Below are 25,512 nucleotides of genomic sequence, written 5' to 3'. Positions count from 1 at the left end.
ACAAAAAAAAAGTTGAAAACACAAACATACAAAAGAAACAGATTACAGGAAAGCATATGGGCCCAAAGTCATGTGTTCTGAAGAACAGGGGGGGCAAATCTTGTCCGAAAAGGGCCAGTGTGGGTGCAGGCTTTTGTTATGGCCCATTGCTAACACACCTGATTCTACTTATCAAGGTCTTGATTGAAGACCATAACCATGAAGATCATGAAGCTCTTGGTTGAATTTGGATAAGATTGGACACCTCAGCTCAGGAATATACTGTACATTCTGTATTACTTAAATGTTTAGTGACTGAAATGTTTCAGACTCTTCCAATAACCAATACAATACAAAAAAAAGGTCCCATGACATAAAAAAATAAAAACCAAAGACAAAGACCAATGACCTGCGTGTCATAACCATGCATTTCAGAAATCTAACCTGAAGATATTGCTGACGCTTGGCTGTGACATAGATTTCAAAGAATCAGGAAAGGGCGGAAGCTTACTCTTCCTGTGTTTGGAATGTGCAGTTCCTGTAAACATGCGCACGTGCTTAGATAGGGAGCACTGCCTGACCTCTGCATACCTGCCAGTGCTTCAAGAACTGCTAGCAGTTCCAAAAAGGTCATATCACAGCAATGGCCATGACTTAGAGCATCAAAAATAATAATTTAGCAACAATCTTATCGATGTAGATATTTTCTAATTGGAAAATAAACAGCACACCCTACACCAGTGCTCAAGGAGCTAGAAAAGGAACTGAAATTAGTGTCTGCATTCAAATTTGAACAATAATATTTTTTTAGTTGTGCTACACGCCAGAATGTAAACACAGACAATAGACTTCCCACAGTCCCAACGTTTTCCATTATTTAACTCTGGCCACAGAAACCCCTAAAATGACTTCATCGTATGAATTTAACATGTAGCTTTATTGTGACATCATGGAAACAGTTGCTATGCCATGTAATCTGCAGCAAAGCTATAACGCAGGTGTGATTGCAGACATGAATAATGTCACGACCGGCAGTCAAAGCAACAATAAAAACAAACCATTAAAATTAATTGGATGTTTTCATTACAGGAAAAAAGAAACGTGCTCAAGTAATCCTAAATATAATCTCTATCATTGAGTCAGCCTCAAAAATATATTTTATGAACCGCACTCATCAATAGACTATTAATTAAACTTGTGGTTAAGGTTGAGGGGAAAAAAAAAAAAGTTTAGTCCAGTCATGGAAAAACTCATGCACCCTTTTAACAAAGCAATAACCAACATTATAAAGCTGAACCAGCTGAAGTGATGAGGGTACTCTGTAGTATTACAAGTATTGAGCATATACCATTGCCTACACGTATAACATAATACCAGCACACACACAGCAAAATCTAGCTCCAGCGGGCCTATATCCGATGTGCGAAAACGGAAACTGGATTAGAATGCATGACAGTAGCAACACCTTAGTGAACTGAATGTACCAAAGACCCACTCCTTTAAGAGATGTTAAAAACCGTGAAGAGAACTGTAGAGAGTTTTAAAATATCGATCGTAGCAGTGGAGCTTCACAGCAGTCGTTCACCCGGATGGACTCAGAGTGACACGAGCGCGTGAACGCCCGTCTCAGACTAGCGCAGGCAGAAGCGACCGCCTGGGCTCCGGCTGAGAAAATGGATTCCCCCAAAACCAGGCTCACCTCAGCACGAATCCGACCTTTAATTGAGAAAAGGCCCTCCTCCTCTGCACGGAGATAATGGGGGGATAAAAGTAGGCCTGTGACTAACTCTTCGTGTCAGTGGAACAGCAGGGGAAAACGTGGTGAGAATATAATTGAGCTTAATGTCCATGGAGAAAAACCACTACTGCCAGGTCCACGGAGAAGGCATAACCAAAGAAATCTTCCCCAACCACAAGGAAGGATTCTCAAGGTAGATATAAATAGAAAATAAACATAACATTTTAAAATGGCATATTATCACATTTAACAAGCAGATTAATTTGGGGATTCTAGATGTATAAAAAGCGTCAAAAAATAAATTTTGCTTTAAACTTTGATATTTTACTCATATTGGAATCGATGGCATTCACAATTACGAATCCAAAGGCATGCTTCACCTGACTTCAATCTAAGCAGGAAACAAAGTCAGACGTAAAGGCAGACAGGCAAATATATATATATATATATACACACACACTAAATCGCATATATTACAGTCTCCACTGTAGCCACCGTATCAGGCGGAAATATTTGGCCAGTCAACACTCTTCAGTGTTATTGTCTGTATTCTCAACAACTCATTCATCCTACTGACTGTTTTCATAACCAGTCCGTTAGCAGCCTGTTTGGGGAAATAACTTGTTTAAAATAACTTATTTTTACCAAGGCAGTAACATTGTTTGAACAGAAACGTAACACTGCCGGCTGAGAGACCTGAATGAAGGAGACATGGTCAAGGATGTGGCGAGGTGAATTAGAGAAGCTTGATATATTTTTTGCATTTAAATACAACGTTACAAAAACATTAGCTGACTTTACAACTTGTCCCCATTTAGCCTGACAGGGAGCCAGCAAAACCAAACTACACCCTGAGGCTAATCTTTTTTTTCCCCTGCTCTGTTTACTGGCAGCCAGAAAGCATTAATTTTCTGACATGTGGCCCTCCCATCCATAGTAAAACAGCAGTGAAACACTGCACAGCCAGGCTTCTGGATGATACATGGACACACTGTGACACTCTACGCTGTGTGCACGTGTAGTAAAATGTCATTATAGCTGCCTCTGTCAGTGTGTTTATCGCCTCATTAGCCACCTCCTTGCACTTTTAATTTAGGGAAAAACAATATGACCTTCGTCTCTAACTCTTTGTGGTTCCCCAGTTCGAATCGAGGGGTTACAAATTCAAAGAAACCAAACCTATCAGTGTTGTTTTCCCTCAGTTTTCCCAATTATAGTTGGTGACCTTAGTTACAATGCATTTCTCCAAAAGGATTTAAAATTAAACCAAAAAACCTACATGGATGTTAAGTATAGAAGCCATTTTGCATTCATAGAACCTAGCCCTTATGTCTGACCACTAATTTCAGCACTCATTTCCAACACTTTCATCAGTGTATCGCGATCCAGAAATTCAGATGCACTGAAATATTCCTAAATGATACCCCATTGTATTCATGAGAAATGGGTTTATCACAGTGGAAAGTCAAAAACCATAAATGCTATAACTAACTATAGATGAGGTCCTCTGTCAAACCAAATAGAATAGACAATGGTATGTAGAATAACAAAAAGTTGCAATATTGCTTGTTTACAATTCTTCAAAAGTGTGACATCCAACTGATTTATTTCCTGTCTTTGAGACACCTAAATTGATGTATGTGAGAGAATGTGGTGAAAGAATAGAATGCAGTTTGCTTTTGGACACTGGGGTGATACTATGCTTGGTGACATGTTCAGAAACAACCCCAAAGCTCCACAGCAGACAAAACTGTAGCTGAACTTGACAAAGTTTTGTTTACCTTAAAAGATTTGCAGGGAAAGCCCATGAGCAGCAGCTAAATATACATTCAGGCGTGATTCTACTTTCACAAACAAATTAAGAGAAATTTTGGGAGCAGCTCATAGCGTGTATTCAGAAGGCATTTGTACGGATTACTTTGCATTTAAGCCCTGAAAGACTACTTTAAGCCCACTGTGTAAGCAACTGCAACTTAAAGAAAATTGGTAGTCTGAAATACTGAGAGGAAGAAAACTTGTTTTAACTCGAAGACATCTTATTAGTGAAAAACAAATTTAATCACATTATAATCTTGATACAGGAACCCTATGTATATCACTGCATACTTATTTCTGATAGATTAATCCAACCCATCCAGTGAAGTAACAACCTGTATCAAATCAAATCAGTAACAATAATTTTTAAAAACCATGTTATCGTCCCTAATGTCTCAAAAGTACTAGCCTTTTTTTGTCTCACGTTAAAATATTGCATATATTTATTTAGAGAGTTAAATAAAATGTTAATGCATCACTTCAAATGCAAAACACCCAATAAAATGTCATTAAAAAGGGAAAACCTATGTTTGAAATATACAGCTTTGAATAACTCCATTGCTGCTTGAGCAGAATGTTTGGGATCATTGTCTTGCTGAAGAATGAACTGCCAGCCAGTGAGTTTTGAGGCATTTGCTTGACCCTTGAGCAGATAGGATGTGTCTATAATAGAATAAATAGAATAAATTTTGCTACTACCATCAGCAGTTGTCATCACTGAAGTGATAAGTGAGCCAGTACCTTCGCCAGCCATAAAAGTCCAGGCCATAACACTCCCACCACCATAGATTGACAGATGAGGCGGTATGCTTTGGATCTGGGGCAGTTGCTTCTCTCCTCCATACTTTGCTCTTGTCATCACTTTGATGCAAGTTAATCTTCATCTCATCTGTCCACAAGACCTTTTTCCAGAACTGTGGTTGCTCTTTTAAGTACTTCTTGGCAAGCTGTAACCTGGTCATCCTGTTTTTGCGGCAAACCAGTGGACTGCATCTTGCAGTGCAGCCTCTGTATCATTCTGTTCATTCAGCCTACTGTTCATGAAGTCTTCTGTGGAGAGTGGTCACTGACAAATCCACACCTGACTCCTGAAGAGTGTTTCTGTCGGACAGGTGTTTGGGGATTTTTCTTTATTATGGAAAGAATTCTTCTGTCATCAGCTGTAGAGGACTTTCTTGGCCTGTCAGTCCCTTTCTGATTAGTAAGCTCACCGGTGCTCTCTTTCTTCTTAATTATGTTCCAAACAGTTGATTTTGGTAAGGCTAAGGTTTGGCCGATTTCTCGAACCATGTCCATAATATGAATGGTGTTTCTCCTAATAATGATAATATGGACAATCTGGATTGTACCTAAAATGTCTACCTCGCTGTAGACATACCATCCCTGTACTGTGTAAAGTGGTTCTGAATACGAAACTGAGAGGATAACTGTAAAGACATGAAAGCCTGTCACTGATGACCAGGATACCCAAGAAATAACCATGTGTGCGAAACGTTCAGGTGAGGTACCTGATTCTCAGAGAAAACAGTCATTTTGTTTCAGTTCCAAACTCTGTCAGTTAAACTCCTCAGTGTGAGCCAACTTGGATATGTTTCCACAAATAAACCAGTTGCTTGCCAACCAAGAAACAGGGGCATGGTTCAAACCCATGTGATAATTGCTCTGTGTACCAAAATACTGTACTTTAATTACTGCTGGTTTGCCCATAGTTACGGTCCCATCCTCCAAATTTAATAATTATAACATGACTTCAGAGGGCGGATTTGTCTGTGGCAGTATGTAGAGAGGCAACAAAGTGATTTACCGGTAGTCACATTCATACGTTGTGTTTAGCCTATTTTTGGTGTTTCTTGGATCATTGCAGAGTGGAGAAATCCAATCCATCTAAAAGAAAAGCAAGGCAGTAGCTGTCATTCCTTTATAGAAAGTATTATTTTGTGCCATTGTACCATGTCAGCATCCACATTTTATACTGTATTTTTTGGAAAAGCGAACAAGAGTATTGAATTTAATAGACCTGAGACGTTTTTAGACTTTTGACGGTGTTTATATTCTGGTGTATAAAAAGACTTTTGTGAGGTTAAATGAAATGGTGGGACTTGCCACAGCTTGGGAGATTACAACTGGGTTTTTTAATTTTTTTATTTGCCTCTAATTTTAGACTAGAGATATACTTGTTCAAGCATTTGAAATAAAGGAGACTGAATGCTGTTTTAACCTGCTATGGTATGCCATTATAGTGAGTGCCAGACGAGATTGGGTTTTCTGCACGTCTCTTCTCTGGGCTGCAGTCAAAGCTAATTATTCTTTGTCAACGATTTCATGCCTAAAGATATTTAGTGAGAATAATAACATGAATTAAAGGATTTTGGCTTAAACGACTGTGACCGCTTTAAATACGCCCCCTTTCCACGCGATTAATGAGCCACGACCTTACAGAGTTTGTGAGTTTGACAGGTTTTTGTATGCAGATTCTGCAACTGTTCTTTGCGTCTTCATTATTTCTTTGACCATTTTTGCCTGTTGCGATCAAAATATTGTTTTGGCAATTTCGACATTTAAAAATGAACACTATTAAATCAGTCTATGCTGCAGGAATACAACATACAGGAATTACCATTGGTAGACTGGGACTACCAGTGTAGTCTACATATTTAGAAATGTTTTATCTTATGGCATCATAGCCATCTCAAAAGGAGACTACATCTGCACAATCACAAGAAGTTGTCCCAAGGCAATTATGTCATTAGATAGAATAGACCCATACTGTATAAAGAAGGGGGAACATTTCTGTATAGCTCCCTGTCAAAACAGTATAAAGCCAGAAATTTGTATGCACACATGAATGGGTGAATGCCTTAGCTAGATGTATCGCTCAAAAATCCAGATATATCAGCATTTCTCATGAATTAAGCAAATATTCCATCAGCTTCTCATAGTCTTCACAAAATTAGGATCTGCAGGTACAGTACTGTCTGCGATACTGAACTGTATGTCTGTCCTAAGTTGACCCATTCCCACCCAGAAGGCTGGGAAAAGAAGGATTTATTGCACGCACATATTATAGGAGAGATAAACACTAAGTATTGTGTGACCTGCAAAATTAAAACATTTGTGTGTCGGCCCAAAAAAATCACTGAAATTAAAATGATTTGTGGTTATAATGTTTTGTTTGCCTAACCAAATAGAAATATAAACTACTATTAAAATGGCTGTGCACAGTTCCATAGGTTAAGCCAGGTTTTCATAAGACAAGATCTATGGAACAAAGCAAGTGCGAAGCACTGCGGTTCTGACTCACTCACCCTTTCCTCGTTCAGCTCCACATTGTGTGAATTCAGTGTTAAAACATCCAAACCAGACTGAAACCATGCACAGAATCAGCCAACTAGGCCTGTTTTCTCCTGACCAGCCTCATTATGTTAATATGACTCTCATACTCATGAGTCATATACAGTACATAACAGCTTATACTCATGGGGGTAGTGTGGCATCATGGTTAAAGAACTGGCCTTGTAATTCAATGGGTGTGGGTTTGACTGTATGCAAAATGTAATGGGTAAGTCACTATGTACAAGGGCATCACGGACACTGAGAGTCATGCAGTGACTTGAAAGTGAACTTATACACCATATAACAGCACAAAAAGAACATGCTGAGTAGCCAAATTTCTTTTAACAGCAGAGTTATTTAACAACAGTTCATTTAGCACAATCATATATAATAGAGCTTGGAATTTAGAAGCCATTTCAATGCTCTTTTTCTGATTAGTTCAGATACGGAATAAAGATTTCACTACTTCTATTCACACGCAAATAATTGCATTTTATTTTTAACTGGTTTTCACAGAAGCAAGTAGTTAGCAGTCTTTCCTTTCCAAGTCTACATACTCGCACAATACAAAAGCAAGACTGTCGGTTATGACTTATCGTCCTGAGTTGTTCATTCTCGTTCACGCGCCATGGTGCTGACATGCAGTTCAGACAAACAAACAAAAAGGAAAGCCCTCTAAATGTTCATCCTACTGGCCCAATGTTTGTCCCTTTGTGTGTAGGACACTACCAAACAAGCCAAACATTTCTGCGGAAACCTTCTTTGACGGTTGGCTAGACGGCTACGGCTTGACTCATTTTGATGTACTGTCGGTTGTTACTTGCCCGCAAAGTTGAAAACAGACGGAGAATGTAACTTTCCCATTTCAGCATGCTGAAAGTTTTAGATTATTCAATACGCTTCTAGCTCCTTTCTCCCTCCCCAACCCCAGCCATTTCTGGTCCTCTCTCAAAATCACTCAGCCCAGTCAAAACTGACACGGCATTCCATGATCGTCCCCAGGTAGCACGGAACAACGAATCGAAAAACAGGCCTGATGTCAGGAAAAGCGACTTAAATAAAAGCATCTACAAAGCATGTTTTTTTTTTTATCAGAATTTAACTTGATAAGAAAAACAGGTAGACTGTGAGGTCAGCAGGGATGACAGGTTGTGGCTTCTGAAGAATCAGGGATGCCGGCTCTGTTAAATTTGGAGTTCCTGACATAAAAAAATCTAGTAGGTAGGGTGGAGACCGCTATGCAATTTGGGAGGTTTTATTTTGATAAGCACGTTTACGTTAGTATGTTATTTTGCACATTGAAGCTTTTGACTATTTTAAAGTTTAAAAAAAAGACTATTTAAAGCAAAATTTCACGATTGAAATTCAATCATGCAGCTGTTTACCAACATTTGAAGTTGGTTCAAATTAAATCATGGCTGCATCTGTCAGATTTTAGTTTTTCTGTTAGTTTTTTTTCCTCTCCCACAATAATTATTTTGGGAAGTTCGGAATTTGATAAACACATGTGATCCTTCCAGAAAAACAGACCAAGAAAATAAAAAAAGTCATAGCTGCACAGGGCCGTGGGTTTGGCCTACAACACCTACCTTACCACTAATTCCAACACCACCACCAGGCCTGGAGCCCTAAATCCAGTTTAGGGTCAGCTTGGCTTGTGGAGTGTATCGAACCATGGCTGGCACCTATATAGAGCTGGAAGCTCTCCCAAACTTGAGAGACGCAATCTTTCAGATAACAAGTGGGCAGAGCCCTCTCCAAGGAACAAGTAGCATGGGTGGAGTGCAGAGGATGAGGCAAAACCCATACAAAATGCTGGAAAGACCAGCTGATTGTGTCCGACTCCAAACAATACAATCCATGGCACCCTTTTGGGTTTGAAAACTGCAATTTTCAATGTTTCTTCATGTCGATTAGAGGGTTTGGCTCCAGAGAAAGAGCTGAAACAAGTACCAAAACAATCCTATCCTCCAGCAAGAGCTCAGCGTCTCAGCATTACAGCAGGTTCTTCCTTTGGTTTTACCGGTGGGCCATGTTTTATTGCAAAGTACCTAAAATAATCCCAAGTAGACAGTGAAAGCCTACAATTTCCATAGGCTTGCAATCCCAGAATAGTTATTATCTTTAAATGCAGCATTGGGCTGGTACCACCAAGCACACTTATAGCCTTATAAACTCATTAAGGCAGCTTTGTTTAACTGATTCCTGTAAATGACCCGAAAGCATACTTCATACTTCAATCATCCTGCCTCACGAAGAAAGACAAACCACCAATTTTATTACAGCAATACAAAATTGCTTTCAAAGAGGACTATGAGGGAAACTCTCCCAGCTTGCCTAAACTTATTCTCTTTGGTCAGTGTTGACACCTAAGACTTGAGGCGAGTCTGAGGGAAACCATAGTCATGAAGCAGGAGTCACCTCCATAAATGAGTAAAAACACAGTCCTGTTCCACACACTTCTCTTTTCTCACTGAAAAATGGACCGGCCCTTAATGTAATGTGCACCCCAAAAGAAAACTGGGCTGAATTAGCTCCTTCATGTAAAGTATTAGTTGTAATAACCCTAAACTGGACATATTTATTTTTCAAATATTCAAAAAGTTCTTGTCATTCTACAATTACCCACAGCTTTTCTGTCATTTCCTAATTCAAATACTTCTCTACAGAGATCTATAGGTTGTATTTTGGGGTTTTTGGTTCCTTTTTTTAACGTACACCAAGCCTCAGGATGGTTACGCTTCCGACAGTGATTTATAGACAGTGTCCATAGTCCCTGTAATTGCACCCAAATTCCTCCTGGAGGTCCACCATCAATCCTTCCATTCGTAAAACTCTAAGTAGCTCTTAGTGGCATAATCGGTTTATTAAAATGTTAAATCTGGATCCCTTTACTCAGCCAAAGAGCGATATCTTTAGCTTTTACGTACATGCTGCACAACAAGCCACGACCCTGTTGCATCAACTGCCAACTATTCCCTCCTCTTTCTGCAGTGTGTGACATCCCCATGTCATAAGGTGGAAATTCAAGAGCATTGTTTAACATGCAGCTGGGGTGAGGGGGCAAGGGGGTGAGGGGGTGAGGAGGCGGGGAGGAGCCAGTGTTCTTGCAGGCACCGCTTCTCACTTTCATATCCCTGAAAAAAAAAATGTTACCAGTGCAGTCCATAATTATTTGGACAGTGGTACAATTTATGTTCTTTTGACTCCAGAACAGACAACTGTCCAATTACTTTTGGTCCCCTAAAATGCAGGGGGGGGGGGCTATGTATAAAAAGGGATGGAATTCCGACACAGATCACCCGATATGGATGTAAATACTAAATTAAAGGTGACAGTCCACACTTTAACCCCATATTCATCGTTCAATTCCAAATCCAATGTGCTGGAGTACAGAGTCAAAAGAACAGAAATTGTACCAATGTCCAAATACTTATGGACAGCACTGTTCCTCAGAGTGAATGAGTCTGATTTAAATTAGAAAGACAATAAATCACACAGATGCCGCAAAACCGGAATGCCATGAATACTGTTGATTGCATTTCACCCAGTCTTTACCGTGCAAGCCTGATCTTAGTCCTTTACCAACATAATATCTTGTTAATGTAACATTTACTATCCAAGGTACATTGCGTGATTACCATAAATCACACAAATCAGTGATATGCTAAATCTGCACTCCACGATTGTCTGTGAGTGCGTTTCTGACTCTCTCACAGTGCGCAGTCTGGTATCTGGTCTTGGCGCACATAGCATCCTGCTAGCTTTGGTTTGGGTTTACCTGGTTAAGAGGCGTCTGCACTTCGTCAGAGGGGCTGAATGTAGGATTTCAGCACATGCTACATAACTACCAGTTGACATGGCTGTGCATGAGAACACACCCTGTAGCAAAAGCATACAAGCATTTGGAAACAAACATTAAAAAAGTATACAGTAACCAAGGCAATGTGAAGCATGCCTCCCAAACACTTTTGGAGATATAATTCCAGAGTTCACAGCTGCTCTATGCACAGATTATAGGATATACTGAAGTTAGTGCTTATTTATTTCTAAATCTGCCTTAAAAACCTCTAAAAAGCACACCTGATATATAGCCATTATCATCACAATGAATTACAATTATTACTTGCATCTCAAAAGTGTCAGGAGCCTTTTACACAGATTTTGAAACATAGAAAAACAAGGCAAACATCACAACCCAACCCAACCCCCTAACGGTCTCCAAAATAGCAGAAACCTACCACATAAAAAAAACTAGAAAGAGAGCGATATGTTTACCAGAAGTCAAAATCAGAAACACCCAGAGGGAGAGACTCTTTATGCAGTCGTTTAGGGCCACAAACATCCCTGGCCCACAAAAAGTGTTTTTTAAATTGTACAGCATTCACCCCACAATAACAGTCTTGTTTAGGGCCACCAAATCCCTAGAGCCTGCTCGACTGTGAGGGCTTTATAGTGGCCTTCACTGCACTTCCTGGATCTAAACCAAACCAAGTTCAGCATAACATATGAATCAGCAAAACTGTGAAAATAATGAAATGTCAGCCAACAGCTGTCCAGATATCAATCGGGCAAAGCTAATTTGCTGCAAATAAATAGCTAATTACAAAAGTGGGACATTAGATTAATCGAGGCCGCTTGTCACTGCCTAGCTAACATTAAGCCACCTGACTGCATTTAAATACAGTAGTAATTTCTGTCAGTGGTGCACCATCAATGAAGCACTGAACATAACAAATGAAACCATAAGGAGAGAAAATGCGTGAGAAAGGGAAAATGAGGAAAAGTACTGGAGCCTGCAGGCTTGAAAAGTACAGATTTCCCTCCCTGTCATTTCTCTAAATGAGGCCTGTCCAGGATGGTCTCTCCTTTTGTGAACTTTTTGTGGGCAATAAAAATGGTAAAGGTTAAAAAAGAGAGAGGGAAAAAAAGCCATAAAGGTTTGCTGGGACTATAGGAATACATGTGGCAGCATATCCAATGCCAACCCCATTCCATTTCCTTCCCTTCGGAAAGAACCAGAGATGTCAATCCAGTTTTTTTTCTGGTTTACTGTTTAAATACTAACAATGGGTTTCACAAACATGTTGGGTTTCCCCTAAACATCTAGACGGCAACTGGAAAACAGTGGGGGAAAACCTTGTTGGGCACATGAGAGAGCTCAGGAGACCTTCTGCTGATCTGTACACAACTTGGATTCATAGTGAGAATTTCACGATTTCAGGCAACTAACTGGAATTGTTACAAGACAGCTCATGGATAGCTCTATTGGAGGTCATTAGCCTATCCTGAACATGTAACAAAATTGCGGCACAGGACAAGAGGGAGCAGTGTCTATGGCATGCAGATTAACATTAGCAGTGGCTAGTTTGCTTGTAACGTATTGGGTCAGAAATATTTTCCTGTCCATTGGCGAATATCTGCATTTATCTTCATGTTAAAGTCTTAGAATGATGAGGTCCTACAACTGAAGCCATATGATTGTTTTACTTTGAAAAATATTTTTCATTATTTCACTCATGTCTCAAGATTGTTTCAAGATCATTTTTGTTAATTAATGTTAATTTTGATTTGATGCTTACTTGTAATAAAATCCATAATTACTTCAGTCAGTGTTTCATTTGATAAAGCATTAAGCGCACTAAATGTTCAGAAGATATTCATGTTGAGACCCCCAAGTTGTATATATGCTGCCAATAAAAATCAGTGAGCATAAATATTTTGAAGCAACAGTGCTGAAAAAAAAGTAGAACCCATCATATCAATCCCCATAACTTTCAACATGATTTAAGAGGCTATAGTAGCCTTTACTGTTCCATATCCTCTATGCTACATCCAGTAGCCTGTTGAGACCATACGGTAATGTGGGTGTGTTTATTTCCCACACTGCTGGACCTTAAAGATATGTTTCACCTCTAGGGGCATTTCAGGACAATTGGGGCAAGGTAAGGATAATAATGTGGGAAGAGATCGATTGAGGTTACACTCTATTACAGGGGCTGTAATTTCAAAAATAAATGTTAGCCTTCTGATGTTGAGCCATCTATGACTCCAGAAATAACACAAACCAAAGACCACATCGGTACAGAACCACTTTGGGATGCCAGTTCTTGGTGAAGGAAAACAAGAAAAACCAACACCACTGCCCTCTAGTGTGATAGCCAAATATTGCAGCTATGAAAAAAGAATATTAACAGCACTTCAAATAGCGCATTGAAATATAACTTCTACACAACATTCTACACAAAGTCATTTTTGTCCGTGAGAAACGAAAAAGAAAAACGCACAAAAATAAAGCTATAAAAGTGACTGACCCTGAAATAGTATAACTGTGAATGCTATACTAGAGTATAACTAAATATAATACAAGCTTCCACATCACTCCTAGTGGGTGAGAATATGTTTGCTTATTAGCTTTATAGCTGACCACCAATGCCAAGCTGAGGGGTGGGGCAAAAGACTCACATAAAGTGTGTATTTACCTTTTTCAAAAGGAACGGTGATGGTTTAGACAAGTTCCAGAAATAAATTTTAAAACAAAAACAGGTGCCCTGAAAGGAGGAAAAACAGGAAAATGTGCTCTCTTTTACAGCAGCAACTCTATCCCAGTTCAACCAAGTGCCAGTTATATGTGAGCAATTGCCATACTGCCATGATTTCAATAATGATGCATACAATAAAAAACAAAGCTCCTTGTTTCTTTTCCACATAAGCTTATACTAAATGTCAGTATGTTGTAGGTTTTGCAGCTATATACTCAATCAGTTGGACAGAGGACGATGCTATGAGGTAACAATTTGAGCTGGGCTAAAACTGATGCATTTTTTGTTTTTATTAAAGGGCACACGCTGCTTTTATTTTCCAGTCAGTTTGTCAAAGCAGTCTTGAAACCCACAGTAGATTCCACGATAATGTGTCACAGTTATGCAGGCAGTAAAACACTGAAAGTGCTGTTTGTTAAACATTCTGGGTTTACCTGGATTTAAGTACAGTTATAACAACAGATAATATGCATATACTTGTCTCAAAGCAACAAGGTTAGACTCAGGAGAGTTATATGCTGTATATGTGAGAGAAAATAATTAAAGTAAAAAATAATAATAAAAAAAGAATTAAAGAAAAATATATTTTGTTCTGCTTTCGAAAAGAAAAGAAAAAAAACAATCCCTTCTTTGTGACATGCCTGGGTGAGGAACCTTCAGATGATCCCTGAACATTTAGAGACAACTAGCATCCCGAAATGACGTGCTTCCACGGGACAAATCACGCCCCTAATTAAAGCTTACATCAGTGGAGGGAGGTGCTTACAAACCGGGTAATTTCATAGTGATGTGAGGGGCAGATATGGTATAAATACCCACATCACTCCACAGTCCTCCACAGTAGCTGCCCTGCAGACAGACTGTGGCTCATTGGGATATACAGCACCAGGGACAGCACACCGAACCCCTCTTGTTTTGGACCTAAAGCATGCTGGTAGGTGTAGCTCTTTTTCAATTTTCTGCATGTCTGTGGTGTTAGCGCTAACCCAGCGCTAGCCCATATTGATGGTGTTTCCCACAGAGCATAGCAGTGTGGTGGTGGGAGAGGCTAGAGCACTACTTTGCAGCCAGGAAAATGGGGGGGCTCATTCTGAGGTGGGATGCATCTTGAGGTCTGAAAGAGACAGTCTGGCAGGAGTTTTGGAGGCAGACTATACCTTTTGTACTGGCTTTGAAAACCGCATTTCACAATATTGCCGTGCAGTTCGGACTTGCGTCCTGCCACTGTAGTTTTTCCAACATATTTTTAAAAATGTTAGGACTGAGTCATAGACCACAACTGACAAGATGCTGACCACCGCCACTCTTTTCTTTCAGATTTAGCTGCAGAAGATGGACCTACGTGTAACCAGCGTTATCCTTCTCCTGCTGGCCTTGGCCGAGGGACACGGAGAAAGATACATCAGCAGGAGAGCCAAGCCTCACAATACAAAGGGCCAAGATTATAACACCAAGGGCCAAGATTACAACACCAAGGGCCAAGAGTACAACACCAAGGGCCAAGAGCACAACACCAAGGGCCAAGGGTACAACACCAAGGGCCAAGAGCACAACACCAAGGGCCAAGGGTACAACACCAAGGGCCAAGAGTACAACACCAAGGGCCAAGAGTACAACACCAAGGGCCAAAGTAAGTACATATCTGACCGCTTCCCAATGTTATAACGTTGTACATGTCTAAGCAAATTTTGTTTTGTGAAACCCAAGTCTAAATAGCATAAACCTAACAAACTGGATTTACATGGCAATGCCATATATCATACAAGTGTGAATTTGAGAATCACAGAACAGAGCACTGTGTTAGAAATGCTTCATGTCAATGCTGTGACTATGACTCACTTGCGTCCTGTAGCATAATTAGCTGACTGAAATTCCTGGTTCATTAAGTTCTTTCTGGGTTTCATTCCACACTTAATATACAGTAAATGATGGTATCTGAGTCTATATGCCTTACACCAGCGCTACTGAACTCATGCGGGCCGCAGTGTCTGCAGGTATTTGTGCTATCACCTGACTAATTATTTTACCTGCTTGGTTCAAAGTGCAATGTGTCTCACGTTATCATTCCTGTCCTCTCAGTATTACACCTGAGAACTACAATAACTAGCAGAACTAAGGCTTTTGGTCCATCACTAACCTGCGACAGCACACGCTGTGTTTCAATAACTAAAATGTTTTAAAAAGCTGTGAAATTAATATATTTTTCAACAGTTGGTCAAGACAATTCTTGATTCCTTAATGTTGTAAATTAAGTCAAAAATATTAATGTCTGTCAATGGATTAAGTCCTCCAGGAGGTTACATTGAGAGAAATACAGAGTATTGTTAGTGCATCGGAGAGAACAGACATTAAACATTAAACAAATCAGGAATACACAGACTAACAGAACTTTGTGGCTTCGAGTTTCAGCAGGAATTCCCTAGAAACACTGGAGACATTCACTAGGGAGATTATCTTTTGTGTTGATAAACGCAAAGACAAAAACAATGGTAATGGTATTAGACTCTGCTTGTACCACTGTACTGACATTGGCAGACCCTTTGAGGACATTGTTGTCAAAATATTATGCTCAACAGGGTTTAGCAAGAATCTCTTTCGTCTTCATAAAATTCCAAGTGGTTGGCACTTCAGGACCGAGAACATCATAAGAGGCATAACTCCCACTGAGTATAACAGTTTTACACTACAACTACACACATACCAAAAGACTCAGTTGCTCAAAATCAAATGTAGGAGAGCACAGGAAAGGTAAATACTCCTTATTACTGGAACAGGGAGTTCACATTAAATTATGTGGAGCAGAATTTGGATGGATTCACGTGGGTTTCCCTGGTTTACATATGTTCTCTGGCAATTGCAGGGTCTGTCTCAGGGTCATCTACTGCACAGGAACTTAGCTTCAATAAATCCACAAAACAGATGTTACCACACAGTACTAGGCACACCCAAACACACCAGTTTATAGTGTGTGGATGAACTACACCACAAGTCTATAAAGACAAGTAGCCTCAAGTCATTCTGACAGTATTTTTTTTTTCCCCAGTGGAAAAGTACAATGCAAGACAGTCAAATATTCCTGAAAGTTATAACCTGATTAATCTACATTTCTCATCAAAAAATCCCTCAGTAATTATAAAGCACCAAAAAAACATTACTTAAACACAAGGCTCAAGGGTACAATACCAAGGACCCAAGGACAACAATCTGCAGCCAGTTTATTAAGTACTACAAACTGACATCCCACTATAATGCAGCATTCTTATGAAAGGTAATATATCATAATATGATGATTAATATAATGGCAATATCAGCTTGAGGAAGAAGAAAAAGATAAGCAGGTTGAGGACTGGTACAACTGCTTATGTTAGCAGTAACACCTTTGTCATAGGCAGAGCCAGATTGGCTGTAGAACCTCACAATCTTAGTGTATACGGCTCACTGCATCTGGAACCTGCTTATTTGTGGCTTCACACCAACAGCTAACATTTTTCCTCTCTGCTCTCACTGCAAAGCTCCAAGGCACAAGAAGAAAAGCTTTCAGGCATGTTTACTGAACAAAACTTGGGGATAAATAATCACACTTTCACCTTTCAGAAAAACAATTTACCTGCTGAAGCTTTGTTATTTTTGTGCCTGTAGCAATGATTATGGAATATAACTAAATCATGTCAAAATAGATACGAGTGAGCTTATAATCAAACTTCACCAAAACAACCTTTATTATAGCCAAGTTTTCTTGTGGTTTAATAATACATCATATAGATCATAACTTATGAAAAATAACAAACTTCATGGCATACAGCTTTAGAATTCATACACATGAATTCTAAAGCTGTGTTAAATGTAGAAAACACAACTTCATAACAGGTTACGGACAAACTGAACTTCATTCATTTCAAATCTGGACAGATTTGGTCCATTTAAAAATGGACAGAACTAATTTGAAGACAGGTTACCAACAAAAGATGTGAGCGGTAAGATGTCGGAGGATTTTGGCTTCCTAAGTATTGTTTATTTCACTCTCACTAATTTAAACCTATAATTCCACATCTCTGAGAGAGTGCTGCTTTTAGGGTCTGTGGCTATCACCACAGAAACAGGAATGATCCCAACTATCTGTAAACTTTGTATTGTGTCCTTTGGTTTTCTGGCAGAGGGCACTAGCAGCCGCATGGCTGCTTTTCTATCCCGATTTATCTTCTTTTTTTTAACTGAAAACAGACATTACAGTTTATGTATGTATGTCTGGTTCTATCTTATTCTTTATGTGAACAAATATAGGCCTTGACTCAATCAACATTCACCCTTAGATTGGACTTCAATTCAAATTCAATGCAGCCGTTTCTTCCCAGACAGTTTGGTGAATTAAGCAATCAGTAAAACCAGCTTGCCAAACTGTTATACGTGAAGTAAAAATGTCTGCAGCTGTGCATTGCTTTTACTTCTAAATTAAAGTCATGGACAAATGAATTGAATATTGAATATAGGAGATATTTTCTTCAACCAGGGTGCTTTCCATTTATACTAACTATATGAAGACAATAAATACTACTTCAGTTTTAGTCAAATAGTAACAAGAAGTTTTCACTTGCGCAAATATTCAATGAATGTACAATCCTTTTCAAGATCTGCCCCATGAAAAACATGTCTGCTGTCTATATACTCCTGGAAATATTCAGGCCTGAGAAATTCCTTCAGCCAATATGGGCTTGTTTAAAAAAATCGACAAACACAACATTTTAGGAGGCAACCATCAGAAGACAACTTGGGGCTCCCGTTCCTGTTTGTCTAGTGCTCTGTGGGCCGGGGACAGTGGGTGTGAATCTAACCACAGAAGGAAGAGCCTGGCAGACTCTCTGTAAATAGGTAAAGCACCAAAACACTAACTTTGGATCACTTTCAAGTTTTTATGTGGAAATGCTGACCTTGGTTTGCTGGGTTTTGACTGGCTTCGCCTGGCTGAATGCGGGCAGGGCACCCACAAGCGAGAGTGAGAGAGACGTTAGGGGAGATGAGAGGGCTGTGGTTCAACTCCATCCGGGATCACACGTCTCTTTTTTTCTGCCTTCGGGACATCAATGTTCCAGACAGTGATTTGTGGGTTGGGTTTGTTTTTAAAGCACTGGGAGACAGCAAGGCTATTTTATTTGGTTGATGAGTTTCCTTATTTAACAATCATGTGCCTAAATGAAACATTTAATTTCATGTGCCTAAATTAAAATATTTAAGTTGGACATAAAATTTGGATCATAAAAGAATGAGGAGCATTATCATTCCCAGCCTGTGTTTTGATCACCAGCTATTGATTTTTCCCCAACCACATTAGTATAGAAAAAGGGAGGGGAGGGGGGGGGAAGAGAGATGAATCTGGAACATCATATTTTTGCTCCAATGAAATGCTTCAAACACCTCACATTTTGAAAATCTTGGGTTGAACACCACAACCAGCTGAACATAAGTGATATTTTTCCGTTTTACCCATTTGCTACAGGACTCTGGCAAGCAGGAATTAACTGATGCGCAAAGTGTGTGCACTGCATTTTTCTCCCCTATCAATGTCAGCAAACAACGTGTTTATAATGTTATATATATGAAAATCCATGAATGTTCATCTGATTTCCTTTTTATCTTCATAGAATGTTTAATTATTTTATCTTTTATTGTAAAAGGTCAATGACCCATATTCCTTTCCATTACACAAGTCATTGATAAAACCTGAAAAAAAAATACAATTCTACAGCAATATCTATAGCCACGGTCTCTACAAAAACATCTCTGTTGCTGTAACTGCACAAATACACTTTATGTTAAACCTGCTGTAGGCTACACTACCATGTAATTACAGCAGTTAAGTGTGGCTGTGTAAGTGCTGTCTGGGGTATTTTTTCACATTTATTTTTTCAGAAAAATGGAACAAACCATATTTGATCTATGGGAAAAGTAGACAGGAAGCGTGAAACACATACTATTTTAGTCAATATTTCTGTATTCATCAAGTTTCATAGAAATTGAATTATCAAGCTTCACTTTCAAAAATGTAAAATTACTGAATACATTCTGATACCATTTAAATCAACTATAATCAATAAAGGAAATGCAGTTATGATAGCATTGATGAATACATGACTATAGAATAAAGTAAACCTAATAGCATGATCTTTAAAAAAATCAGTGTAAATTCTTGGATGAACAAAACATTATTTTTTCCATCACCATGTTTTACTTTACTCTCAACTTCAGATCTTAAAAATGGAAAATGAATACATTTCTTGCTGCACTTACCAGGACACTCAATTAACAAGTTATACCTGGCCTTTTCTTGCAGCTGTGCAAGTACCAGGGGCACAAGGCCCCCCAGGTGAACCAGGACACCAGGGACCCCCTGGCCCTCCTGGGCCCCCAGGACAGAGTGGCTATGGACGTCCAGGACCTCAAGGCGAACAAGGACCACCTGGACCACCTGGTTATTCCTCACCCGGCAAACCAGGGAGCCCAGGTGGACCAGGGAAAGGTGGTGCAATGGGCCCGTCTGGCCACAGGGGCGAGTCGGGTGCACCTGGACCTCAGGGACCCAGGGGTATGCCAGGCTCCAATGGGAGCCCTGGACCAGCAGGTTTCTCCGCTCCTGGCAAACCTGGACCTCATGGCTTGCCGGGGGCAATGGGGCCTAGAGGTGAGCCAGGTCAGAAGGGACCCTCTGGTATGCCTGGTCAGCCAGGTTCAAAGGGAGAAAGGGGATATGGCATTCCTGGAGCACCAGGTGAAAGAGGTACCGTTGGGCCAATGGGTGCTACTGGGCAACCCGGCCAGCCAGGAATTGGGAAGCCAGGTCCCGCCGGATACCCGGGGGAGCCTGGGAAATCCGGTGGACCAGGCCGTGATGGGGCTCCTGGACCCATGGGAATTCCTGGGCAAAAGGGTGCATCCGGGCCTCCAGGAATGGGAATGCCTGGGAAACCAGGTTCTAATGGTGCTCCAGGAATGCCTGGACCTTCTGGACACAAAGGTCTTCCTGGACCATCTGGCATACCTGGAGCACCTGGCTTACCAGGTAGTGGAAAACCAGGCCCATCTGGAATTCGTGGGGATAGAGGAGTTCCAGGTACCCCTGGTACTCTGGGTCAGAAGGGAGAACCAGGACCCACAGGTCACACTGGGCATACAGGTCCTATTGGCCCTCTGGGTCCAGCTGGCCCTCAGGGTGCAAGAGGGTTTCAGGGTGAGCCAGGAACGCAAGGACCCAAAGGTGAAACGGGTCCAATGGGACCATATGGAGCTAAGGGAACAAAGGGTGATCAGGGAGCACAAGGGTATTCTGGAAAACCTGGCAACTCAGGGCCAGTAGGCCCAGTGGGCCCAAGGGGAGCTACTGGACCTCAAGGTGATAAAGGTGAGGGTGGCCGCCAAGGTGCACCTGGTAGTACCGGTGGCCCTGGACCAGCAGGGGCTAAAGGTCACCCAGGGCGCCCAGGAGAACCTGGGCAAAGGGGGGATAATGGATTCCCTGGGCCAAGAGGACCCAGTGGGGCAACAGGTCCAGCAGGACTACCTGGTGGAAAAGGTAACACAGGTGCTCCTGGGCCTCCTGGCCCATCAGGCGTGATAGGTAAAGGAATTTCTGGGCCCCATGGTCCAGTCGGAGCTCCCGGACCCAGAGGGCATGATGGTGTTCCGGGGCCAGTTGGACCTCCTGGCCCACCCGGTCCTCCCGGTGAGATCGTTTACGAGAAAAGCATGCCACAATTTAAATCACATGGGCATGAGATAATGATGTCCGCTGAGCTAGTCAAAGCACCCGTTTCTGCCTTCACTGCCGTGCTGACTAGGGCTTATCCACAGTCAGGAGAACCCATTCCCTTTGACCAGATAGTGTACAATGCAGAGCAACACTATGACCCCTCCAGTGGAATTTTTACATGCCAAATCCCTGGAATCTACTACTTTGCCTATCATATGCATGTCAACGGGGCCAACGCCTTAGTGGCATTGTACAAAAACAGTGAGCCAGTTGTGTTCACCTATGATGAGTACAACAAAGGTTTCCTGGACCAGATGTCTGGCAGTGCCGTCCTTCAACTGAATGAGCATGACACGGTTTATATTCAGGTGCCCGATGATGAAGCCAATGGCATCTTCGCTGCTGATAATGTCCACTGCTCCTTCACTGGCTTCCTGATTGCCTCAACGTGATATGACTGTCACTAAACCACCTCACAACAATCCACAAACCTTCATCTCCCTGATTTACTACCCTGCCACCATAGATAGTATGTTATTACTATTTTTACAGCCATAAAAAATAATAACAGATTGGAGTCATCTTAACTGAATATGCAAGTATTGGAAGTTGGTAAAATTGAAATAATTTCATGAATGGATAAGAATGTTTTAAAGGATTTAAAATAAAACATTTTGAAAAGATGGTGACAAAAGTCAGATAATGGAGATGTTCAGTTACACATTTAATTGAAAGTCACTTTTATCCTTGTTGTATGTTTCTGAATATTCAGTTAAGAAAACTCCAAGAAATACATAAATAAAAAAGTAGCTTAAACACACAAAACATGGTGCTCTTTTTCAGCTTGTAATGTTTACAGAAGTTAAGTTGTGTTTAAGTCTGTCTTTGAAAATGTGCTACAAATGCAGTTATTGAATAATCAGTATGAAAAAATGCTTGTTTTTGTACACAATGTTGTAACTGTAACTTCTTTGAAAATTAACATAATTAATATGAACCTGAAATAAGTGACTGAAGAAATGCAAAATGCAGGAATCAAATTGGCCATTTAAATCAGACTTGTTGACAGCAATGTTATATCCCTCAAGATGCAATATGCTCTGTACAACATACTGTCTGAAATAAAACAATATGTCTTAATTCCAAAGTTCTTGTCTGGGTATTGGTATTATGACAGCTTCTTGACAGAATGATCACATAGAATGATACATAGAAATCACTATATCTTACACAACTGGAGGGAAAACAACTGCACAACATCAGGAAACAAATCATGATAATTCATTTGAGGCAATGTTCTATGCTTTTACAAAAAAGTACCAATGTTATAAAAAAAAAAAACACATTTTATGAAATTCATATATCAGTGCTATTTATAGCTTCTGTTGTACACTGTTGTTGCACTAACTAACCAGTTGGTAAAAAAGTTATCTTTAGAGGTGAATTAAGCGCAAGAAAATGTTAGTAACATAGACTGGTAACCACATACAGACTGGAGATCCATGAATATGAACCGAATCCAATTCAATGGAATGAACGCATTTTATATCAATACAAATATGGCAGATAAACATAAGAGCTCCTTTGGTAGCTCTTAAGTTTAAGAGCCAACAAATACATCCAATATCCAAATTTGTGTGAGTCATTCTCACAGTCAATGTAGCAGTGACTGCAACATTCAAGCTCCCTTGATAAATCTGCACAAAAAGTGCTGTAAACTAACAAATAACAGTTACTGACATAATCTTTATTTTCCAACATTTGTAAAGTAGTGCACTTTATTCACTACTTTATTTATACTTTATTCACTTGATTCAATGGAATGAACCAGTCTTCTATTTTTCAAATAACAAAATAAATCCCCAAAAAACAGGTTCCACAATTATTGGCACCCCTGAATTAGTACTTTGTGCAAACACCCCTGGCAAAGATGACAACCAGGAGTGTTTTCCTATAATTTGTGATAACATTACATTACATTACATTAATGGCATTTGGCAGATGCTGAGCGACGTACAATAAAGTGCAAAGTGCATACCCATAACCAGGGATAAGTGCACTGAAAGACCCAGGTGATAAGGTGAGAGAACACATTTGGAGGGATGTTTGACCACAATAATTGTTAGTGCTAATAATCGTGGCACCTGTGGTTTTCAGAAAGAACGAGAATACTAAAAACATTGATACATGACAGTAAATGTATTGAAATAAAAGTATATAGTTTTCCTGTTTGTTTGAACATAAAATATAGATCATCACCGCGTGGTTTATTATATGCAGCCTTTTTTCTCCATGGGTGCCAATAATTCTGGAGCTCACTATAGAGTTGTTTCATTTAAACAGCAACAGTGGGAATAGCAGAAACAACCTTAACTTACCTTTAAATGCTGATGTATTGTAATTGTGATCTATGGCAGCAAGCATGTCTTTCCAAATATCTGAGGTCACCTCACTTCCACGCTGTTAGCAATAACAAATTAGCACAAACAAGCATAATAGCAGGTCATTAACCTTGGATGTTTCAGACTTCAGACTCAACACATAAAGGTTTTGGTAACACTTTACAATAAGGTTTCATGAATTGGCGTTCATCCCATGGTTTGCTAATGTATAAATATCATGAAACAAATATGTTAGTTAGTTATTAAAAGTTAATTTCATGCTTAATTAATGTATTTGTTAATACTACAGCCTGTAACCCAGAAAACACACATGACACAAAGAGGCTAGGTTGTTAGTCTGTAGAGATAGGGACCTATTGGTGGCAAAATGTATGCGTATTAGGTTGAGCTTTAATTAAATTAATTCATCATTTTAAATCTCATTTTGATCCCTTGACACAAAGACCCAAAGAATGGATTATGTGGAGGATTGAATGGAGCTACAGTCATGGTAAGTTTTAGATCAAGATTATTACATGATATAGTCTGATATATTATTACTATTTGTAAGCACAATACATCTACACTCACTGAGCACTTTAATAGGAACACCTATTCACTTACTTATTCATGCAATTATCTAATCAGCCAATCGTGTGGCAGCAGTGCAGTGCATAAAATCATGCAGATACAGGCCAGGAGCTTCACATCAACCATCAGAATGGGGGAAAAACGATTTCACAGATTTAGACCATGGCATGATTGCTGATGCCAGACAGGCTGGTTTTAGTATTTCTGTAACTGCTGATATCCTAGGATTACACACAACAGTCTCCAGAGTTTGCTCAGAATGGTGCGGGGGAAAAAAACATCCAGTGAGCGGCAGTTCTGCAGGCAAAAACACCTTGTTGATGAGAGAGGCCAGTGGAGAATGGCCAGACTGGTTCCAGCTGACAGAAAGGCTACAATTGTGGTGAGCAGAAAAGAATCACAGAATGCAAAACACATCGAACCTTGAGGTGGACGGCTTCAACAGCAGAAGACCATGTCAGGTTCTACTTCTGTCAGCCAAGAAAAGAAAGCTTGGCTGAGGCTAGAGTTGGCACAGGATCACCAAAACTTGACAGTTGAAGACTGGAAAAACTTGGCCTGGTCTGATGAATCTCAATTTCTGCTGAGGCATACAGATGGTGGGAATTTGGCACCAACAGCATGAATAGACCAATTGAGCACCTTTGGGAATTCGCAGCATGAATCTGTAGCTGACAAATTGCATGATACAATCATGTCAACATGGAACAGAATCTTAAAGGAATGTTTCCATGCCATGAAGAACAGAGAGTTTTGAGAGCAAAGGCAGGCCCTACCCAGTATAAGTATAGTGTTCCTAATAAAGTGCTCAGTGAGTGTATATAGGTAATGTGAAAATGTGTTCAGGTATGCTTTAGTGCCATCTGTTATAAACCACCAAACAATTATTTTTAACAAACTTATCAGAACCTTTTTTTTTTCACATTTGTAGTCCAACCCCATCTCTGCAATGCCCTGAGTTCATTTAGAACAGCAGATTAGCATACAGCCCATCCAAAATGCCAGCTGCCACTACATTTCACACTTTTCACCAGAATCTCCCGAAAATAACCTGCTCAGTCATTGCGTCACATAACTGCTACACATGTAGGAGGTACAGAAAGACTGCAGGCCCCCAGCTGACCAGTGGGCTTCGAGGTGCAGAATATCTTGAAACCTAAAAGCCTGGGTCAAACGTGTACCACCCAGCATGTCTCCTGGGACTGTGCTCAGAATCATTTAACAATACCTTGTAAACACATAAAGAACATACCTTGTGCAGCATATCCACAATCCTCGCACAGAGAAGAGCTCCAGGTAGGTCAAAATAGTTGTCATAAAAATAATATTTTACTGAAGGAGTAAAAAAGAAAACACAGAAATTCTCACTTTTGCTCAAAAGGGAAAAAAAAACTC

The 25,512-nt window shown here is 40.1% G+C and overlaps 2 protein-coding genes across 2 annotated transcripts in view; one reads left to right on the top strand and one right to left on the bottom strand.

The window, feature by feature from the left end:
- Positions 1–25,512, bottom strand: part of nt5dc1 (5'-nucleotidase domain containing 1) — a 63,030-nt gene that overhangs the window by 31,553 nt on the left and 5,965 nt on the right. The window contains exons 5-6 of the mRNA XM_061243119.1: positions 25,370–25,449; positions 23,524–23,605 (exon numbers count right to left, since the gene is read on the bottom strand). Of these exons, the coding sequence (XP_061099103.1) occupies positions 23,524–23,605; positions 25,370–25,449 (162 nt within the window). The remainder of the gene's footprint in view (positions 1–23,523; positions 23,606–25,369; positions 25,450–25,512) is intronic.
- col10a1b (collagen, type X, alpha 1b) lies at positions 14,246–22,292 on the top strand. The gene is made up of 3 exons (XM_061243117.1): positions 14,246–14,341; positions 14,725–15,037; positions 19,733–22,292. The coding sequence occupies exons 2-3, from the start codon at positions 14,740–14,742 to the stop codon at positions 21,595–21,597; spliced, it is 2,163 nt and encodes a 720-aa protein (XP_061099101.1). The 5' UTR covers positions 14,246–14,341; positions 14,725–14,739; the 3' UTR covers positions 21,598–22,292.

Source organism: Conger conger, chromosome 5 (assembly GCF_963514075.1).
Source record: "Conger conger chromosome 5, fConCon1.1, whole genome shotgun sequence".
NCBI lineage: Eukaryota > Metazoa > Chordata > Actinopteri > Anguilliformes > Congridae > Conger > Conger conger.
Note: the sequence above shows the minus strand (reverse complement) of the source record. Positions and strands in the feature narration are given on the sequence as shown.